This window comes from Colletotrichum fioriniae (assembly GCF_027942845.1).
Source record: "Colletotrichum fioriniae strain IMI 355084 chromosome Unknown scaffold_10, whole genome shotgun sequence".
NCBI classification, from domain to species: Eukaryota; Fungi; Ascomycota; class Sordariomycetes; order Glomerellales; family Glomerellaceae; genus Colletotrichum; species Colletotrichum fioriniae.
Window position 1 is genome coordinate 1,286,252 of NW_027076846.1, and position 20,866 is coordinate 1,307,117.

The window sequence follows — 20,866 nt, forward strand, 5'->3', positions numbered from 1 at the left end:
TACTTGCCTGTACTACCTTACCACCACCGAGACCCCCGCCAGCCTTTTTTGCCCTGAGTCTGACGCAAAAGAGAAAGAACGAGACCCCAAAATTGGCAGACCAGACGGGCAAGAACGACTTACTTACTTTGGGACGCCGCCGTCTCGGACCTTCCCATACGATTTTTGTTATATTTGCACCCGTCTGTCTACTTTACTCCCTTTCCCTTCAATTCCGCGGTTGCCCTCCGGAATTCTACCAGACGAGGCGTCTCCCTTCAGAGCATTCCAACGAACCGACGACTTTGCACTCTCGACACTCCCTTGTGCAACCCGACTTCCCATGGTACACTGAAATAGGACCCCAAAGTCCTCACCTGGCGACGATCTCAATTCAGCAGCACCGGCCTTCGCCTGAAATCACGCACCGCCGCGCCGACTGCCCGCCCTTTTTTCCTTTTGCTCCCGCTCACCACCGTGGACTCGAACCTCACTCACTCACTCAGCTTGTCTGCCTTTCTTCCCTTCCACACTAACCACCTCATCTCGCCATCTTTTGTTGTTGCCCACCATGACTGACGACTACCGCACCGAGCGAGCGGGCTCTTTCGCCTCATCTTCCACCGACGCCGCGACTCTTCACGAGCTGACCAAGTTGGACCCGATGGAGGACAGCGTTCAGAACCTCAAGTCGCACGATGATGAGGAGCTGGGCACCGAAGAGGACGAGAAGCTGTTGCCCAAGGCCAATGAGAAGGAGGAGCCCCAGAAGTCCAGCATGACTTCAGCCATTATCTGGATGACCGTCAATACCTTGGCGACGATTGGAATCGTGAGTATACCACCAAAACCTGCGGGTTCCTATAGAGAGAAAAACATGCTGACCATAATTTTCCCCAGGTCTTCACCAACAAGGCTATCTTCTCCGACCCTCAGTGGAAGCTCTGCCAGCTCACCTTTGCGAGTTTCCACTTCCTGGTCACCTTCGGCACGCTGTTCGTCCTCTCTCGGCCTACCTTCGCTTACTTCACTCCTCGCCGTGCCGCCATCCGGGACTTGCTGCCGCTTTCCGTGGCCATGTGCCTCAACGTCATCCTGCCGAATCTTTCTCTGGCCTTCTCTTCCGTGACTTTTTACCAGATCGCCCGGATCCTGCTGACGCCGACCGTCGCGCTCATGAACTATGTGCTCTATAAGGCGACACTGCCCAGGAATGCGATAATGGCGCTCATCCCGGCCTGCCTCGGAGTCGGCATGGTCTCGTACTACGACTCTCTGCCCACTAAGGACGACAAGGTCAAGACCACCTCCACTCTGGGTGTCGTCTTTGCCTTTTCTGGCATCTTTGCCTCGTCTCTCTACACCGTCTGGATCGCCAGCTACCACCGTAAGCTCCAGATGTCCAGCATGCAGCTGCTGTACAACCAGGCCCCCATCGCCTCCTTCATGCTTCTCTACGTCATCCCCTTTGTCGACACTTTCCCCGACTGGGTTAACGTTCCCGGCAACCGCTGGATCATGATTGGCATGGTATGTTTCCTCTATCTTGAGTACCTTGATACAATTGCTGACCAATAACGCACAGTCTGGTGCCTTTGCCTCGCTCATCAACATTTCCCAATTCTTCATCATCGCTCAAACCGGTCCCGTGTCCAGCACCGTTGTTGGCCACCTCAAGACTTGCACCATTGTTGCTCTTGGCTGGATGGTTTCAGGCAGAGCGATTGGCGACAAGTCGGTTCTTGGTGTCTTTGTTGCCATTGGTGGCATTGTTGCGTGAGTTGTGAACAGAGCCTTTCTGCATACGAACAGTAAACTAACAATTCACGTAGCTACTCCGTCGTCATGCTTCAGCACCAGCGCAACCAGCGCAAGTAGGCCATGATCACATCGGCTGAGGCTCTCCGTTGACTTTATAACATTTCGCAAACGGTTCTTTCTTTTTTGGCAGCATGGGGATCATGGGGATCAAGATGGCGTTGAGTAGATTGAGCCCGTCGGGATTAGACAGGGTCTATTTGGGATGATACCTCTTTTACATGAACCCAAACCTATCATGGCTCGGCGTATGGGGAATACAGGCACTCGAATTCATAGCAAGGGAAAAATGGACCACTTCCATTATTTCCCATTCATAACCTGACGCATCTTTATGCCTCTTTTCTTTTATTGTGATACGGGACATGACATGTCTAAAACCCAATCTACCCTTTTTTTTTGAAGCCATATAAATAACGCCGTACGAGGTACTCTCTGGCCAACAACGCAATGCATCACTGTACCTGACACCCCGACATTTGCAGCGACCGAAGCAATTGAAGAACCTACGGGGGGAAAGCTCTCTACAACTGGAACCGCTTGCGGTCCTTCTCCATCCTGGCCTTCCACTCCCACGGCTGCGACTCCTCGCCCTCGCTGCCCGCCCTGCCGATACCCTTGTCCACCCTCCTCAGCTTGGCCGTGAACCGCGGACCGACCTCCTGCAGCCCGACGCGGATGCCCTCGACGCCCTTCATCTCGGAGCCCTCGGCGGTGGTAATATTCTTCTCCGTCTCGCGCTTCTCGCGGAAGACGTAGCGGTGGCGGCGGAAGAAGAGGTAGTCGCGCTGGTTGTGGACGGTGAGCACCTGGCGGCCCTCAAGCTCTGGCTGCGGAGGGAAAAGGCGCTGGAAGAGGGCGGCGGTGAGCAGGCCGAGCGGGGTCTTGAAGTTGTTGAGGAGGAGCTCCGGGTAGTGGTTTGTCGGGTTGCCGTGGCCGGGGAGCTTCTTGCCCTCCATGAAGTTTGTAATGGTAAAGGTGAAAGTCGGTCCGACGGGGAGGTGGACGATGGACATGCCCGTCAGCTTCTTCTGGTCTTCTTTGAGGAGGACGACGGCGGTGTAGTCGCGGTTGGCGGCGAACTTGGAGATCTCGCGGAGGGAGTACTTGTGGCCGTAGCGGTGGGCGGAGCGGGGCACGTAGGTGGAATTCGGGAAGACGGTGCGGAAGATGTTGGCCTCGTGGTGGAGGGTCGAGTTGAGCGAGGTGGTGATGAGGATCTTGGGGGGCGGGGGCGCGTCCTCGGTGAAGAGGCTGGGGAACTTGAGGGCGAGGGAGGACGGTGTGAGGTCGAGGTTCGTCGAGGTGGTCGAGGGCGCGGCGGAGGAGTCCCTCTTTGCGCGGCGCTTCTCCTCGCGCCGCCTCTCCCTCTCGGCCTTCTTCTCTGCGGCGGCGGCCTCGTCTTCCTCGTCGTCGAGCATGCTGTCGTTATCGCTGTCGTCGTCCTCGTCGTCCTCGTCGAGCATACCGCCATCCTCGTCATTGAGCTCCTGTTCCAACGCGGCATTCTCCTCCTCTTCTATCCTCCTCTTCTTGAGCCTCTCCACGTCCACCACCTTGCCCAGGCTGTCGTCGTCGACGTCGTCCCAGACGCGCTTGCTGTCGATGGTCTGGGGCTTGTTCTTTGCGAGGCGGGCGGCGCGGAGCTCGGGGTTCTTGTCCTCCTCCTTCTTGCGGCGGAAGCGCATCTCGCGCTGGGCTTTATCCTTGTCCTTCTTTTGCAGCACGTACATCTCCTTGCGTTTGAGCTTGTTGGACGTCTTGTTCGTGAGCGAAGCCCCCATGGACTTGCCTGGCTTGGAGAAGCCCATCTTGAAGATTGGCTTCTGGTTTTCCCCCTTTACGTTTCGAGCGACAGAATATGAGTTTCCTCAATTCGAGTTCGTAGAAAATTGGCCCGTGGATTGAGCTCGTTAGGTCGTTTGGAGGTTCGGATTGGGGGTATCTGTCGCAAAGAAAATGATGTTGTACAACTTTCGTCGGCTCAGAAGGCCGTACAATCAGTGAAAATCAGCTTTGGAGAAATTTTGGCGGGGCACCGACCAATCCCTGCAGCAGGTGCATTTCAGATGGGTCCCGACGTTCGGTTTGCGGGGGCGCCAGGGATTGTCATCCTCTACCGCCGTTGGTGGACGAAGTATCGGCGAATTGGATGATCCGTGGTTCCACCGAAAGATATCGAGTGGGGGGTGGGTCCAGTACCTAGGGAAGATTTTGGTCGAGTCCAATCGCCTGGTGCCGCCGGTCTGCGGCTGCGGGACAGAGGAAGGGGGTCCGTCCGGTGCCGTGTGCGTTCCTGGCCTGGCGCGGATCGCAACGACAGGGCCACCTCAATTGACAAGACAGACAGGCCACTTTTGGTGCACCCAATGCCAACCTGGAATTGGAGGATACAACTTTTTTTTCCACCTTAGGCTGCCCACCAACGAGGGGTGTGAAAACTGAAAGGGCAGACGAACATTGACATCGACCACGACCACACTCGCTCATACACACACTACCCCTCTATACCTAGCTCACACTCTGCAGTCTGCACTGCACGCACTCTTTCTTCGGGGTATCTTTCCAATTGAGAGCCAGCCATCCATCCAGGTTAGCCTTCTATAGGGATTACTTCCTTGGCTGCAGCCCGGACTACAGTGAGCTGCCAGTGACTCCAATCCCCCCCCAGATGACTCACGCTCCTCTAAACAACCCCACCAAACGATCGAGCAGATGAAGCCCTTTCGCTTTGTTGCACACCAATCACCTTCAGTTCGTTCCACAGCTAGCTTCTGTGCAGTTCGGCCGGCCGCTTTTTTCCACTCCCACCACAGTTACCCCTCCCCATCCTCCCACTACCCAAACCACTACTACTCATCCTCCCAACAACGCACCCTCACCACCTCCTGTCACCTCTCCCGGGCTCAAGTCCTCGTCTCTTCGAAAAAGAACAAGCCCTCGTCCGCTGCCACCGGCTCTTCCTCCAAGATGACGACCACCGCGACGACCCTCAAGGGTCAGCCTCTCGACAGGCAGACCCTCGACGCCATGTTGCGTCGCCGTCTCTTCTTCACCCCGGCTTTCGAGATCTACGGCGGCGTCGCTGGCCTCTTCGATTACGGCCCTCCCGGTTGCGCTCTGCAGGCCAACATCGTCGAGACATGGCGCAAGCATTTCATCCTCGAGGAGGACATGCTCGAGATCGACACCACCGTCCTGACCCCGCACGAGGTCCTCAAGACCTCTGGCCACGTCGACAAGTTCGCCGACTGGATGTGCAAGGACCCCAAGAACGGCGATATCCTGCGCGCCGACCACTTCGTTGAGGATGTTCTCGAGGCCCGCCTCAAGGGTGACAAGGAGGCCCGCGGCCAAAAGGTCGAGGAGGAGGACGACCCCAAGAAGAAGAAGAAGAGAAAGACAAAGGCCGAGGCCGTCAAGCTCGAGGACGCCGTCGTCCAGGAGTACGAGGAGATCCTGGCCAAGATTGACAACTACAACGGCGAGGAGCTTGGCGAGCTCATCAAGAAGTACGACCTCAGAAACCCCAACACTGGCCTCCAGCCCTCGCCCCCCGTCGCCTTCAACCTCATGTTCCAGACTGCCATCGGCCCCAGTAGCAACCTGCCCGGTTACCTGCGCCCCGAGACCGCCCAGGGCCAGTTCCTCAACTTTGCCAAGCTCCTCGACTTCAACATGCAGCAGATGCCCTTCGCCTCCGCCTCCATCGGCAAGTCCTACAGAAACGAAATCTCTCCCCGCGCCGGTCTTCTGAGAGTCCGCGAATTCCTCATGGCCGAAATTGAGCACTTTGTCGACCCCGAGGGCGGCAAGAAGCACGTCCGCTTCCCCGAGGTCAACACCGTCGAGCTCACCCTCCTCGACCGCCACACCCAGCTCGCCGGCAAGACCGAGGTCAAGAAGATGACCATTGGCGACGCCGTGAGCAACAAGGTCGTCGACAACGAGACCCTCGGCTACTTCCTCGCCCGCATCCACCTCTTCCTCCAAAAGATTGGTGTCGATATGACCAAGGTCCGCTTCCGCCAGCACATGGAGAACGAGATGGCCCACTACGCCGCCGACTGCTGGGACGCCGAGCTCCTCACCTCCTCCGGCTGGATCGAGTGTGTCGGCTGCGCCGATCGCAGCGCCTACGATTTGTCCGTCCACGCCAAGAAGACTGGCGCGCCCCTCGTCGTGCGCGAGCGCCTCGACGAGCCCCTCATCTTTGAGGAGTGGCAGGTCGAGATCGACAAGAAGAAATTTGGTCCTCAGTTCAAGAAGGACGGCAAGACGGTCGAGGCCGCCCTGGAGGGAACCACCCAGGAGCAGCGCGAGAAGCTCGCTAAGCAGCTCACCGACAACGGCGAGCTGGAGCTCGAGGTTGCCGGCGTCGGCAGCGGCACGGTCAAGGTCAGCAAGGACCTCGTCAAGATTGAGTTCAGAAAGCGCGTCGAGAACACCAGGGAGTTCACCCCCAACGTCATTGAGCCTTCCTTTGGTATCGGCCGTATCCTGTACTCGCTCATCGAGCATGTCTACTGGAACCGCGCCACCGAGGATGGTGCCGGTGACGAGGCCCGCGGAGTAAGTTGACCCCTGACCATCCGTTGATGCACAATTTGCTAATCAAATGACTCCAGGTCCTCTCCTTCCCCCCAACAGTCGCCCCCACAAAGGTCCTGATCGTGCCCCTGTCCGCCAACAAGCAGTTCCAGCCCTTCGTCAGCAAGATCTCGCAGAAGCTGCGCAAGTACGGCATCTCGGCCCGCGTCGACTCGTCCTCAGCCACCATTGGCAAGCGCTACAGCCGCAACGACGAGCTTGGCACCCCGCTCGGCATCACCATCGACTTCCAGACCGTCCAGGACAGCACAATTACCCTCCGCGACCGCGACTCGACCAAGCAGGTCCGCGCCGACGAGGACACCATCATCGCGGCCATCCAGAGCCTCGTCACCGGTGCCAAGGAGTGGAAGGACGTCGCGGCTGAGCTCCCTACGTTTGAGAGCCAGGAGGTTGATGTCACTGTTCGGTAAAAAATGAAAAAAAAGAATGGCAGCAGCAAAGAAGAAGAATTTTCATATGGATACCATGTTCCCCCTTATTTATTTTTTGTTCGTCGCAAAGGGCTTTCTCTATAGAAATAGAGAAAGAAAAGAGATAGGTGGGTGTTGAAAAAAGTTCGGGGAAGAGGGGATAAGAAAAGTCGCCCAAAAAGTGACAACCTGTAGACAATCTCAATTGAGCCTTTGTGGATTTGAATCATTTCCTCGCCACCTTGGTCGTTGCGTCCTCATGTCCTCGTGTACTTCGGGCACGGTGAAACGTCGCGTGGCCTTCCCTACCCTTCTTCATATGATGATTCGAGGGAGCTACCTTTACGCTGTGTTGTTAGTTACGGCACAGGGGTCGCGAATGGTCTCTTCGTCGATACTCTACAAGAGTCAACTACGCGCTCGTTTACACGTTCGTTCCTAGCGGCAAAACTCCCCACGCCTAGACAGGATGCTGCTACCTTGTGAGTCTAGATTGCTCTTACCAGAGACGAAGGGGAAGAAGGCCCGTCAGGTTCATGTGTTGTATCAGATACATAGCTGGCGAGGTTTAGTTATTGTACAGCGGACACCATGCAAGAACTCTGCAAGACTTTTCTTTCTATTTTTTTTCCCCAGAGTATTAAGGGGGGATATCAAGTTTGTACTCATGTAATTGTAGACAAATATTGGAGAAAAAAAGAAAAAAAAAGAAAAAGGAGGCCAACATTTTGACATAAGCTTCTCTTGTTCTTTGGAGCATACTTACTGTTGTGCTGCTACTGCTTTGACCAACAAGAGGGGAGTTTCCAGAGTGCCTTTCGTGAATACCGAGTTGCTGCTGGTGATCTGATGGGAGAGGGTATTGATGTCTCTAGATACTATGCTGCTTAAAAGCTAGTGAAAGAGTGTAAGTTGGTCAAATGCAAGATACTGCTTGCATGATTCACTCCGAGGTGACCATAACGTTAGGGAGAACAGGCAGTAGCTTCCCTACCTTATGTTTGACCTTGTACCCTCCCTTCTTTTTTTTTAATGCTGAAGAACACGAGCTGGGCTAGATATCAGGGCATCGGTGTAGATTGTCGAGTAAAGTGGCACGTGACCAACCCGAGACGGGTCTGCGGGAGTGTATCCCGTAAAAGTGGATCCCCGGACTAGAGAGAGGGGCCGGGTTTACGGGACAGCATGGTGACTGACGCCCTTTGCCCAAGTGATGCAAGGAGACGATTTGAGCAGCCCACCTCAAGCGCAGTAAAGCCTCAAGACGGCGTTCTAATCATGTCATTTCCTAGGCTGAAAGGACTGCTTGACTGAATAAAACTGTGCGACTTGGAGCAGGCAGAAATGAATCAATACCTACTCCGACAATGTTCATGTTGAGATGGTGGTGACTGGAGCCAGCTGGTGACGGTCCGGCTAGGTGGTTAGGTTTCACGATAGTCGTTGCTGGCACTGACGTGGATGCGCTCTACGGGAATGGCATGACATTTGGGAGGGTTCTGGACCAGGGGCTTAGAGTAGGGTACAACCGAGCCCATGAAGCGGAAGGCCGACTGCTTGAAGTGACATTTCAAAGCACACTTTGATGTGACGTCGGATGCCAAGCGTATTGAGCGCCGGGCACTTCACCGCGTTGATGCGGCCACGGCGGCGGCGAGCCCGACTTATACCACCTTGGTGGCCACAGAAACAAGAAATCCGAATGCTACTCAGGAGCAAGATGTGCATCACGCCTTTTCGTCGCATCCCATATCTTTCGTCTTGGCATTGAACAGAAGAAAGATCGAGGGCGGCTATTCCGACTCGGAAGGTAACGTCAAGGGGGCGAACCGGAGGCTCGAACCTGCGACAGATCCGCGGTATTGGAAACAAAACTGAGCAGTTTGTCCACGGGCCGTTTCGCTTGATCTTAGGCTGGAGGCTGGGAGGCAACAGTAGACGCGCAATATGACCAAATACATAAACAACCGATTGTTATAGTCACCGGAAAAGTTGTTGAAAGAAGAATGATTACGGTGACAATGCCCAAAGTCACCGTACTCTCGCCGATGAGCTCAGAGCATCTTCGAAGACCAGCATTGTTCTTGGGTGCACGGGACGGTGGATGGCTGATCTGCCAATGGCGTCGCACTAGAGCAGTAGATCTAGAAACATCAGTGCAGACGATGCGAAATGCAGCCTTGGTCTATGTCTTGTGCGGGTATGATGTGCAGGTCTGTGTTGTATGCAGAACATCGCAGGCTGCCTCCCTCTTGTGCCGTGCTGGGATGGAAAATGCAATGGAAGGTTCCACGGTGTGTGAAACACTCCACGGCCGTCGCCGTGGGATGGGCGAGTCGTTGACAGGAGGCGTCGCTGCAAAAGCGAGGCACGTTCCTCCTACTTGGTGGATCATAGATAGCCAGCCGCTTTCGAGCACACCCCAAGTTGATGGTCTGTGGATGTTTTGGGCCTCGGGCGGCTGTGGGGGGGACAAACCATGGGAAACTTCAGAACAGGGTCCTAGGCTGCTTCGACTCGGGCGATGCCGATTTGAGACTTGAAAGCGTGCGTATGGGATACCAGGTTTGCCATTCCGCACTGTGACTGAGAACCCGTTGCCAACCTGTGCTGGACTACATCGTCGATTGTTCCGCGGCTCAGCTCCAGCTATCTTTGTTTTCCGAGCACCCGGATTGAATCGTTGGCGCGACATACATGCTTCGCATGTTACTGCTCGTGAAAACCAAATGCCAACATCGATCCTATCAAACTCATGTCTAGCCTGGGAGGGGGTGAGGGCAAAACGTCTCTCAGGCCGTGAGACACTACAGACTCCTGTTGCTACGGAGTACCCTTAACGTGAAGGCGCTGCATATCTTCGATGTAGCGATAGCAGGAATCCGAAACATCAACACATCGCTGTCCACTGCGTTTCTTCGAGTACCGGTATGGCGCTGGTGGGCAGCATGAGGATGATCGATAATCCGTGTACAGGTGGCGTGCTTGAGCAGTGAGCACTGGTAGGCAATTTGCTGCCGGCCTTGAATTACAAGATTCGAAAACGTTTGGATGTTTCCAGCATCGCCTTTGGGGCAGGCAATGTGCCGTCGGGTATATCAGCCACTGGTGTTCTAGTCTTGTTAAGTTTGAAGGCGTCGATCAGTGGCTGCGTGTTGATAGCTGCAGTCGGTTGCGACCCGCCGGGTCTTTGTACGAGAGGAAGTGAAAATTGGTAGCACTTTCCTCGCCGAGACTGGACGACGAACGGCGGCTTTCTTAGCCTGTGAAATGCCAGCCTAAGCTGTGATGGATGACAAGATGGCAAGCCCGTGCCTCTGATCTCTGGCAGTCCTCGCATCGCACGTACGATGCAAGCTACCGCAGGCTTTTCGCTCGTCGCTTCCAGTTACGGCAATCTCTTGTTTCTGCGTCCGTCTATGGAGTACTGAGATGGTGGATGCTTAGGCATTGGATTTCCTTGGTAGGGCCGACGGATCTTGACGTCGTATGCGTATGACATTGCGTCGTAGAGTTCCCGTCAATAAGGTGTTCGTCGAGTTACCGATGAACCGAGACGAGGCGAAGAGAGTCAGGCTTGATGTCATGAGGTCTGCCAGAAGAGACGGGACGACGATGTGTTGCTCGGTTGGGAAGTCTGGTATCCATGTAGATTGCGTCTGAGACGGAGACTCTCAGGCGCAAGACCGGAACGAGGGGAACACAGAGACGGGAAACAGTAAACGCGTCGATCTTCGAGACCAGCGTAGCGTCGTGACTTGTGCAGACTCGTTGTAGGCTGTTGGAAACGAGAAGGGACGAAGTTGCAGAAGGGGTGTTGTTTCTCCGAAGGGTGGATCTTGCTCTGCATGGAAGCAATCAGGAGCGAAGAAGAAGAGTGTCACTCCACTGTTACCTCGTCGCCGTATGTGTGGAAGCCAACGACGCCATTCAGAATTCTTCCACGGCCCATCATCTTGTTCGGTTCCTGCTTCCAGCGCCCATGCCCACGCGACGCCGGCATCAGCCCTCTTGCTTGGTCAGTACTAACGTACGGAGTAGGTACCAAAGCAAACATCAAACGTGGAGTATCTGTGTAGACTGCTTCTAGTTTTTCCTCTGGGTGTGCTGGTCGACAGTGGGCGGGACCTTCATGTCCCTTGCACAATGCTTCTTTATCGGAAACGAGCCAGCGGGCAACTTGAAGGACCTCAGCTGGGGCTTTTTGGGGGATTCTTCACTCCCACCCCGCTATGACGTCTCACCATGCAGCGCGAGGTTATAACTTCCATTCTCAGGATCGGCTGCTATGAACTCGTGCTGTGAGCGTTTGGTATGACCATGCCGTTAGATGCCATTCGGAAAGTATCTGTGGCTTCTCGTCTTCGACCACACGGCGAAAGATTAGGTAGTGGCAGACGAAAAGGATATGATGACTCTGGAGCTGCCCCAGAGGATCCAGCGCCAGTTGCAGTCAGGGTGAGATCGTCGAGACGGCGTACCAGTCTAATTAGCAGTGTGGTACTGGTAGAGAGACACGTCGCAATAGCTCAGGGGGTAACCAACAGGCACCATATGTTCGCCCAACCAGCGACAGAGATCGTTGGCGATAGTTTGTACTCTTGATCTGAACCAGGGCGGGCCTTGGAAGTGAAAAAAGGTTGACGGATCCGTGGAGGATGCAGGGCCTTGGGAAGGTCGTGAATCGAAAGTCGACTTCAGAAGTTCAGTCAAGTATCGACCCCCTTCCCCACCGGCGATACCTCACCTATGACCCGACGTGCTGCATCGTCTCCTGATTCGTCAACCCACACGGGAAGTCTACTTTGTAGTGTAAGGTACTGCCTTCCCTCCACTACCCAAGGTACCTTAGTTACGATGCAACCTAACTTAAGGAAGGCACCTTGGGTCACGGTATCGGGGCGGCAAATAGGAAGTCGGTCGTTCCTTCTTTTCGACACTTTGACTACATCGACCCCTGGCACCTTCCCCTCCCCCAAAAATATGTTGGCGCTAGTTGAGGTAGGTTTGATGTGTGAGAAGAGAAGGAGAGGTCGGACAGGCACCTGCCAGAGACCCTGCTGCAGAATAGTGTGCAACTTGGGAGAATCGGAGGAAGGCAGCAATTAGGTACCTTACGTGGTACCTTACCTACCTACCTGCCTGCCTTGACTTACCTACGTATCAGAGATGGAAGGAAGAAGGAAAACTCTTAACATGGAAGGAACGGAGACTTGGTAATTCTCCTAGTGTTCCTGCCCGCTGACCCTCTTGTCATTTCCGCATCTGCAAACTCTACCGTGAACTGCGGAGACACAGCAGACAGCCGAAATCCTCGACTGACTCTTTCCAATCGATACATCATCTTTGCACTTGTACACAGTAAATTCGCCAGATCACCGTATCGTCCGACAGGCCAGAACTTGACCGTCAGTGCCTCGGCGCCTGATGAAAATAGACCGAGACAGACACGGAGACGATTCAATTCACAAAAAGGACCCCTTGACGCCCTACGTCGTTTCCCCGAATAGCATCGACATATCAGGTCTTGGCCTTTCCAGCCTGCCCAAACCCCGGTCTACCACAGTAATATACCCTGCTTGTTCGAATACTATAGACGGATATCCGTATACAGGCCTACTCCCCTGCAGTCGTCAATATCCATTCGTCTTTGCCGAGGTCAAAGACATCGAGGTTGAAAACGAAGCAGAGAGAGATTGTCTCTTGAACGTGAGACAAACTATCTCGAGAGTATCTATTATCTGTTTTTGGTTTGCTGACACTCCGTACACTCCCAGGAGCATTTCACGACTTCACTCGACGGGACACACTCAACTCTTCTCCCCCTCCCCCTCCCTCCTTTCGGCTGATCGACCGCGACAAAGAAGGGTGCGTCCAGGGCGTGGTGCCCCATACCCGCCAGAGCCAGAGCCAGTAGCAACGCAAGAGCCAATCCCAGCTTCTTCCCTCTTCGACCAACGGATTCCGCCCACCCCCTCCTAAAACCACCCGGCCTCGAAACGGAAATCTCACCCCCATCCGGCTCGACTCTCAAGTCCTTGAATCTCTCTTGTTTGCTCGCTTGCTTGCTGCCTCCTTTCTTTCAACCCGTCTCCTCTGCCCTTTGCAATCTCGCTGGCAGAACAATATCCCACTCATCTCGACACACGAGACTGCAGGCCCCATTGTTGGATATCCGTACGATTATCTCGAAACTCTTTCGCAAAACTTCTGGAAGCCCGACGACTGTCTTCTTTCAGGGGGCACGGGCGGATAGAGGATACCACCACCTACCTACCTGCGGATACTCCACATAGTACCTTACTTCCCGACGAGTGAGAGTCTACTCAGTTACATGCCCCTGTTGCTTCCTTCATTCCAAGAGATACCCGGCAACAACCCAGGTTGCTTGCTGGACGTCCGAACCAGCAGCCAAACCCAAACGCAAAGCCAGCCCAACCAGGAGGAGCCTTGGCCTGCAACCTTGAACCCGTTATCCACAATCGACAGTCGACAGCCCACTGCGGCGGCAGCAGAGACAAGCAACCTCAAGCAGAGAAGCGGAGCAGCTCACAGGCTCACACAGTCAGGACTCCCAGGAGGTACGCCGCACGAGTACTCCGTACAGAGTGCCGCCCAAATCTACGAAACATCGCGTGTTCCATACCTTAAGCCATTGCCCGGGGGCTCGCATCCGAGGACAGCCACAGAAACACTCGCCTCTTATTAAAACTGTAATCCCTCTACCCTTTTCCCTGCCCCGTCCCGGACGGAAGAAAAGAAGAGAGAGACCGAGGAAGTGTTTGTTTGCGTGTGTGTGAGAGAGAAATGGCGACGCAGAATCGGTAAGCATCTTCCTCTCTCTCACTCTCGCTCTCCCACTCTGCTTCTGCTTCTGTTTCTGCAACTGCTTCTCCTTGCCTTGCTTGGTCTTGCTTGGTCTTGCTTGGTTTCTCCGGCTTCCTTCTTCGTCATTGTCGTCCATCTTCGCCATCCCATCGATACGTCCGTCCTCCCTCGTCTCTCTTGATCCTCGTGGTCTAGCCCTGCATTGTATGTACTATCTGTTACTTGCTTCCTTGGTTCAGCCTGCCTTTTCCTGCCTAATGCGTCTTGTCTGCACCGCACACGCATATTCCCCATCCGTCCCATCCCAACTCACTCATCCCCCTCCTCCACCCTCCACTACTGCAGTCTGCACCCGCAGTTTAGGCCCTCTGCAAGGCAATTCGTAGCAAGCGGCGGCTGCGGCAAGCGGTAGAAGGAAGCAGAAGCTGCGCGAGCAGTACCAGCAAGTTGCCCTGCAGCAACAATACCTACCTTCTTCCTCACCTTAGCAGCGTAAGCATACAAGCACGAGCACAAGCAATTCAAGTGTGTTGTTCCCTTGCGTGTACGGATAAATGTACGGTGTGTGCGTGTAAGGTACTCTGTACGTGCATGTGCATCAATCAGCCAACACACACACACACACACACACACATACACACACTCATTGCGCAGCGCTCTCCTCTGTCCCCAGCGCTGCGACTCGACTCCTTCAGCGAGGCTAGAAGTGGGGTTCATTTCGTCTCGATCTGTCATGGCGCACCTCACCGATTGTCAACCACCAACAGCCTCCTAATTGCGCTGTCCTTCCCATTCCACATCTCATTCTCCTCTTCTATCCCGTCCACTGCCTTGTTTCCCGGCAAAAAAAAAAACCCCCCTTTTCCCCGATCAGCATCATCTTCATTCAACCGACGACGCCCCTTCTGCTGCTCTTCGTCGCTGTTTGATCGTCGCCACCACCACCACCACCACCACCTCGACTTCCTCTTATTTCATTCCCACTTCTTCGTCGCATGCAGACCTCGCCGCCCGCCGCCGTCGCCCACGCTGCGCAGCAATCATGGCTAACGAACGCAGTGTGTACTCGTCCGGCCAGTTCATGAACCCAGGCCCGGCGCCACGACCACCAACCGATCGACCTCGTCTCGCCCTCACCCCAAGCAATACCCTGCCCGGCAGCATGGCCAACATGGCTATTTCTCCTATCCGGAGCACGGCGACTTCGACCTACACTGGCTCCACAATCTCCCTCCCCATCGCCCGCCAACAGAGCAATCAGAACGATGGCATGGGAGGCGTCGCTGTCAAGAAGGAGGGCTGGGCTTCCGTGAAGGAGTCCAAGAACTTTATCAACCCGTGGAAGCAGAAATACCTCATCCTGCGAAAAGAGTCGCTCGACTTCCACAAGACTGAGGGTGGCAAGGTCGCGTATACCCTCTTCCTGAAAGACGTGGTCAACGTTGGCCGAGTCGAGGCCGCTGGCACTATTTTCGAGATTAAGAGAAACCCTAGCGGCTCGTCAAACAGCCCCGGCGAGGACGATGGCCAGACCAAGACGTTGCAAATTCGTGTCAAGAGTGACGACGACTTGTACGAATGGATTGATCTTATTTACGGCGCATGCCCTGGAATGGGCGGTGTCAGCAACCCCACCAACTTCTCCCATGCAGTCCACGTTGGTTTCGACCCCCAGACTGGCGAGTTTGTCGGCTTGCCACCCGAATGGTCGAAGCTCCTCAACTCATCCGCTATCACAAAGGAGGATTACGAGCGCAACCCCCAAGCTGTCTTTGAGGTCCTCGACTTCTACTCCGATCTGACCAAGCGCGCCGAGAATCCCCAACAGTACTCCAGCCTCACTCCTACACCTCCCGCCAGCAGCCAGCAGAACAAGCAACTTGGTTATGGCGGCGGCGGTGCAGGAGTCGCGCCGCCTAGGCCCATGCCGCCTTCTCAGGCCCAGCGTCAACCCAGCTACAACACTCAACCGTCGTCGCAAGGCCAACAGCGCCGGCCTTCGCCCACAGAACAGCAGCAGCAGCGCCAGCAAATGCAGGGTATGGCTCCCAACTATCAGCCAGATCCTCGCGAGGAGCAGCGCATGAAGCAGCTGGAGGCCCAGCGTGCCCGGGAAAGGGAGATCGAGGAGCAGAACCGGCGGGACCTGGAAGTATTCAACGCTTCCATCCCCAAGACCAAAACGCCCATGGCTCAACAAGAGATTGGCGGCTACGGCGGCAGCTCTTCCATCCCACAAACAGACAGATACAATCCTTCGAGGGCAGCTCCTCCAGCACCCAAGCCGTCGCAGCAGCAACAGGTCAACGGCCTGCGCGCGCAGCGCCCGGCACCATCGCCACCCACCACTGCGGGCACGCTGAACCGTCCCCCGATGGCTTCGCAACAAAGCTCGAGTTCCATGCGGGATCCCAACCAAGGCCAGCGCCCCCGGCAAGACCAGCCTTCAAGCCAGCAGCAACGGTATCCCAACGGCAGCCCCCAGCAGCAGAGGCAACCCCCTCAGGCTCAGGCTCCGCCACCGTCTCGCCTGCCCGCTCCTGTCAAGCCTTTGAACGTGTCCAAGGCTCAGCCCGCTGCCCCTCAAAGCGATGGCGTCAAGGCCGCCGAGGCAGCTCTCACTGCCAAGCCACCTGCGCAAGAACGCAAGCAGGATGTGCGCATGTCCACCATGTCCGAAACCGAGGTTATGGCCAAGCTCAAGGAGGCCGTATCCAAGGACGACCCCAACCTTTCCTACTCCAAGCAAAAGAAGATTGGACAGGGTGCTTCGGGTTCAGTCTACGTTGCCAAGGTTAAGGAAACCGCAGTTTCGCCTATTGCCCGTGATGTCCTGCGTGCTCAGGGCATCAAGGCTCAAGTTGCCATCAAGCAGATGGACCTTGCTCACCAGCCCAGGAAAGAGCTGATTGTGAACGAGATCATGGTCATGAAGGACAGCAGGCATCGCAACATTGTCAACTTCTTGGACGCCTTCCTGCGAAACAACAACGCTGAGCTCTGGGTCGTCATGGAGTACATGGAGGGTGGCGCTCTGACGGATGTAATTGATAACAACCCCAGCATCACCGAGGAGCAGATTTCCACAATTTGCTTGGAGGTAAGAGACTGACTGATCTGTGGAACTCGCGCGTCAATACTAACACGATCTAGACATGCCGTGGTCTGCAACACCTCCACTCCCAAAACATCATTCACCGCGATATCAAGAGTGACAACGTTCTTCTGGACGCTCGTGGCAATGTCAAGATTAGTAAGTGAATCGCAATTCCCGTTATCGCGCAGCTACTAACCAAGTGTATAGCCGATTTCGGTTTCTGCGCCAAGCTCACTGAGACCAAGTCGAAGCGTGCGACCATGGTCGGAACGCCCTACTGGATGGCTCCTGAGGTTGTCAAGCAGAAGGAGTACGGCCCCAAGGTTGATATCTGGTCTCTGGGTATCATGGCTATTGAGATGATTGAATCTGAGCCGCCCTACCTGAACGAGGAGCCCCTCAAGGCTCTTTACCTGATCGCCACCAACGGCACCCCGCGCCTCAAGAAGCCCGAGAAGTTGAGCAAGGAGCTCAAGGCTTTCCTGTCGGTCTGCTTGTGCGTAGACGTCAAAAGCAGAGCCTCCGCCGACGAGCTTCTTCAGCACGACTTCCTCAAGCACGGATGCCCGCTGGGCAGCCTGTCTGAGCTTCTTGCCTTCAAGAAGCACGCCAAATAAGTTGGCAAGCACGGCACGAGCAGTGTAGTGCAGCGATCGGCGCTGAGAAGCGGATGCCACCGGCGATTAGTGGCGTTTATTTTGGAATCGGCGGCATCGTGCAACACTTCCCGACGTGCGCGAAAGCAAGCAAAGAGACATTACGTTCGACTTTTGAACGAATTCCTGATTCCTCATCAACCATTCACACGACGTACTCATGAAAACTTCCAATTTCAATCGACGCGGATATCCTTGACACCCCTTTCTGACTTACGCGGGACGAGAAAATGCTTCGTTCATCCCATCATGGCGGCGGCATGGGAATCTTTTTGCTAATGGTCTCGGTCACATTGCATAGTTGTTTAGTCACCGTAGGGGAAGAATGGTAATTTAGAGGAAAGGTACAGCCCGCGACATCTCGGTGGCTCACATTGGGGAGAGACAATGGAAGAGATGAGGGGCCGAGGGAGACAATCGTGTTGCCTGGGTCTCAACAGAAAGCATGAGTAGAACGCGAGCCAGACAGCGCTGATAGATAGTCTCAATGGAATGGATCAACGAACGTTACAGCTTTCGACGTGAAATCCGACAAACTCGAGCGCGCTATCGAGCCCAAGGCTTCTCTGTGAGGAGGGTATGCCAGGCCGTACCGGTACGAGAGCCCGGGTTACCCAAGAACAACCAGTAGTTCCATCATCTTTGCTTACTAGGTATGTACTAAGGTATCCAGAATGCAGACGGAGGCGTCCCTCTCTTTATAGCAGCAGAGAAGCCTTAAGGCCCGCACGGGGCCCAGCCAATCCCCGCTCTTCTTTACTTACGAAACCGCGGGCATACCTCAATAACGTTCTCGTATTCGGAACCCCGTAGCCCTTGCATCCGAGAAAAACGAGGCCGCCGCCAACCACGTCCCTCGAAACTGGTTTCCTCTTCCTTTCATGCCACCATTCTCTTGCAAAATCCGCGTCCCCGTTGTTCTCACCCCGAGCCAGTCTTTGCCGAATTTGCGCAGGCTTCGGGCGTACTCTTGCATTCCTATCGTGGTCCCGTCATCGCCGTGCGCACCCGCCGATCGCCGCACGCAAGTTTGCGGGTTGTAACGGCCCCTCCTTTTTTTTCCCCTCTGCTTCCCTACCACTCTGGGGCAGCGGCCTAAGCGTCCCAGGGAGCTGGCTGGCTTGGCTGGTTGGTTGGCTGCTGTACGTGAGTTGCGCGCCGCTGACCGAAGTCGAACTGGCTGGCCTGCCGCATAAACCGGCACGGTGTGGTAAATGATGGACAGCCCGATGGATGGGTCCGGCGGCTCGTCCTCGGCGCCGGGTTCGACGCCGACGGCTACGGCGACGACGCCTCACAGTGGTGTTGGGGTGACTGCTGCCGGTGGTACCACCACCACCAAGTCGCCTAGCGTTGCGATGCCGTTGGGAAGTATTTCGGCGGCGAGCAGCAGCATTGGTGGTTCTTCTACGACGAGTACGACGGTCTCGGCTTCGGGTGCTGGTGCTGGTGCTGGTGCTGGTGCTGGTGCTGGGAGGGGGAGCACGCCTGGTACTGGTGGTACTACAACTACTCCTGGTGCTGCCACGGCGAATACTGGCGCAACTGTTGTCTCGAGGCGGTCGCATCCCAAGTCGAGGACGGGGTGTAGGACGTGTAAGAATCGGAAGATTAAAGTGAGTTTTTTTGTATTTCATTCTTTGTGTTGCAAGTCGTTTGCTACGAAAGTGTTTTTTACTTGGGTGTTGGTGTTCTATGAAGTGTGGCATACACTCACCCCCCTTCCCTTTGTCATACACTCTCATTCATGCCACCATCACATCTCATTCTACGCCCTCCAACCTCATGTATTATCAATTTCTTTCCCAGATCCTCTCACTCGGTTTACTTCCTGTTACACCAAAAACGACCCCAAGCACTGAGACAAGACTAATAAACAACTACCTCCACAGTGCGACGAACACAAACCTTCATGCAGAAACTGCATCAAACACGCCGTCCCCTGCGACTTTCTCCAGTCCCAACGGCACTCCTCCTCATCCGTCCCGCGCTCGCCGGGCAGCATCCCGACCCCGGGAGGGCCCGTCAACGGCGACGCCATCGGGGGCGGGGCCGGTGTTGGTCTCAGCCTCGGCAATGGCGGAGGCATCGACGACCTCTCCCTCAACCTCATCGACCTGGAACTCATGCACAACTTCACCACGTTCGCCTTCAACACGCTCTCGACGGACCCCGTGGTGCGGCAGATGTGGAAGGTACCCGTCGTCCGGCTGGCGCTCGAGTGCGACTACGTCATGCGAGCGCTGCTGAGCGTGTCGGCGCTGCACCTCGCGCACAACAGACCCGAGAGGCGGGATTTCTTTATTAGTCGGGCCCTGACATATCACCAGATGGCGAGCCGGACGGCCATGGGTTTGATGGGTGCGCTGGACGGGGAGAATTGTGAAAAGTTATATCTGTTTTCGGTCTTGACCATCTTTTTTGGTATGTTTTTTGTCACTCACCCCCTTTTTACCCCCTTTTTTTTCACAAATCTACAGAAATCAGGACTAACGCCCCCCCAAAAGCCCTCGCCTGCCCACGCAAATCCTCAGACTCCCTCATCATGGGCGAATCCTCCTTCCCAGACTGGCTCTTCCTCCTCCGAGGCACCCGCTCCCTCCTCAAAGAACTCGACCCGCACACCTACGCGGGCCCGCTAACACCAATGTTCAACCACGGCCGCGAGCGCTACATGCACACCCGCGATGATTCAAAGATCCAATCGGACCTCCTCGCGGACCTCCAGCGCCTCGTCAACAAAACTTGCGCCGACGCCGCGCTCTTGCCAATCTACAACCGCGCCATTGACGAGCTGCGGCGGACGCTGAGCGTGTTTTTGTGGGACGGGGGTAGAGGGATGGATATCACGGATGCCTTTGTGTGGAAGTATCTCATGGCGGAGGATTTCTTGCCGCTGTTGAAGAGTCCCGGGCACACGCAGGAGGCTGTGGCGATTTTTTCGCATTTTTGTATATTGCTCAAGAGGTTGGAGAATGAGTGGTGGCTTCAGGGGTGGGCTACGCATTTGATTTCGAGGGCGTGGGCTGTGCTTGATCAGGATCATCGGCTTTGGATTCAGTGGCCTATTGAGGAGCTTGGGTGGGTGCCGCCTTGATAATATGGCGTGGATGTTGGGGGGGTTGTATAGGATGGGTGAGGCTTTTTTTTTTTCTTTGACACGATGGCGTACGATATCACGTTTGGCTGAGCGATGCGAGGTCACTTTGGTACATGAATACTGTATTTGTTGTCGAAGCTACCTACTAAAGAAGGTACTTGGGGATGTTCAGAGTCCTTGCCGAGGTATTACGTCTGATGGCAGCATCATCTGAACTCAGCAAAAGTAAGGTGATGTGGGATGGATTTGGTCCTTGTTCTCTCTCTCGAAGCTTCGACGCAATGTAAAATAAGCCAGGGCAGCGTCAATTTTGGTCGAACCAGCCCAATCAGTCTCCAGGAAGATCATAGGCCTTCGTTGGTCA

The 20,866-nt window shown here is 55.2% G+C and overlaps 5 protein-coding genes across 5 annotated transcripts; 4 read left to right on the plus strand and 1 right to left on the minus strand.

Annotated features, from left to right (window-relative positions):
- Nucleotides 1-550: 550 nt before the first annotated feature.
- On the plus strand, nt 551-1,857 carry N0V96_008405 (uncharacterized protein; the record flags this gene model as incomplete). Its single annotated transcript, XM_053190021.1, has 4 exons — nt 551-811; nt 880-1,509; nt 1,565-1,755; nt 1,812-1,857. 4 exons carry the CDS (start codon nt 551-553, stop codon nt 1,855-1,857), a joined length of 1,128 nt encoding a protein of 375 aa, XP_053052443.1.
- Nucleotides 1,858-2,321: 464 nt separating this feature from the next.
- RPF1 (Ribosome production factor 1) lies at nt 2,322-3,608 on the minus strand (the record flags this gene model as incomplete). The annotated part of the gene is made up of 1 exon (XM_053190022.1): nt 2,322-3,608. One exon carries the CDS (start codon nt 3,606-3,608, stop codon nt 2,322-2,324), a length of 1,287 nt encoding a protein of 428 aa, XP_053052444.1.
- Nucleotides 3,609-4,767: 1,159 nt separating this feature from the next.
- GRS1 (Glycine--tRNA ligase 1, mitochondrial) lies at nt 4,768-6,821 on the plus strand (the record flags this gene model as incomplete). The annotated part of the gene is made up of 2 exons (XM_053190023.1): nt 4,768-6,369; nt 6,426-6,821. 2 exons carry the CDS (start codon nt 4,768-4,770, stop codon nt 6,819-6,821), a joined length of 1,998 nt encoding a protein of 665 aa, XP_053052445.1.
- A 7,870-nt stretch (nt 6,822-14,691) lies between these two features.
- On the plus strand, nt 14,692-17,363 carry CLA4 (Protein kinase; the record flags this gene model as incomplete). Its single annotated transcript, XM_053190024.2, has 3 exons — nt 14,692-16,749; nt 16,803-16,902; nt 16,954-17,363. 3 exons carry the CDS (start codon nt 14,692-14,694, stop codon nt 17,361-17,363), a joined length of 2,568 nt encoding a protein of 855 aa, XP_053052446.2.
- A 1,253-nt stretch (nt 17,364-18,616) lies between these two features.
- On the plus strand, nt 18,617-20,499 carry N0V96_008409 (uncharacterized protein; the record flags this gene model as incomplete). Its single annotated transcript, XM_065758320.1, has 3 exons — nt 18,617-19,018; nt 19,295-19,826; nt 19,937-20,499. The coding sequence occupies 3 exons, from the start codon at nt 18,617-18,619 to the stop codon at nt 20,497-20,499; spliced, it is 1,497 nt and encodes a 498-aa protein (XP_065613075.1).
- Nucleotides 20,500-20,866: the final 367 nt, after the last annotated feature.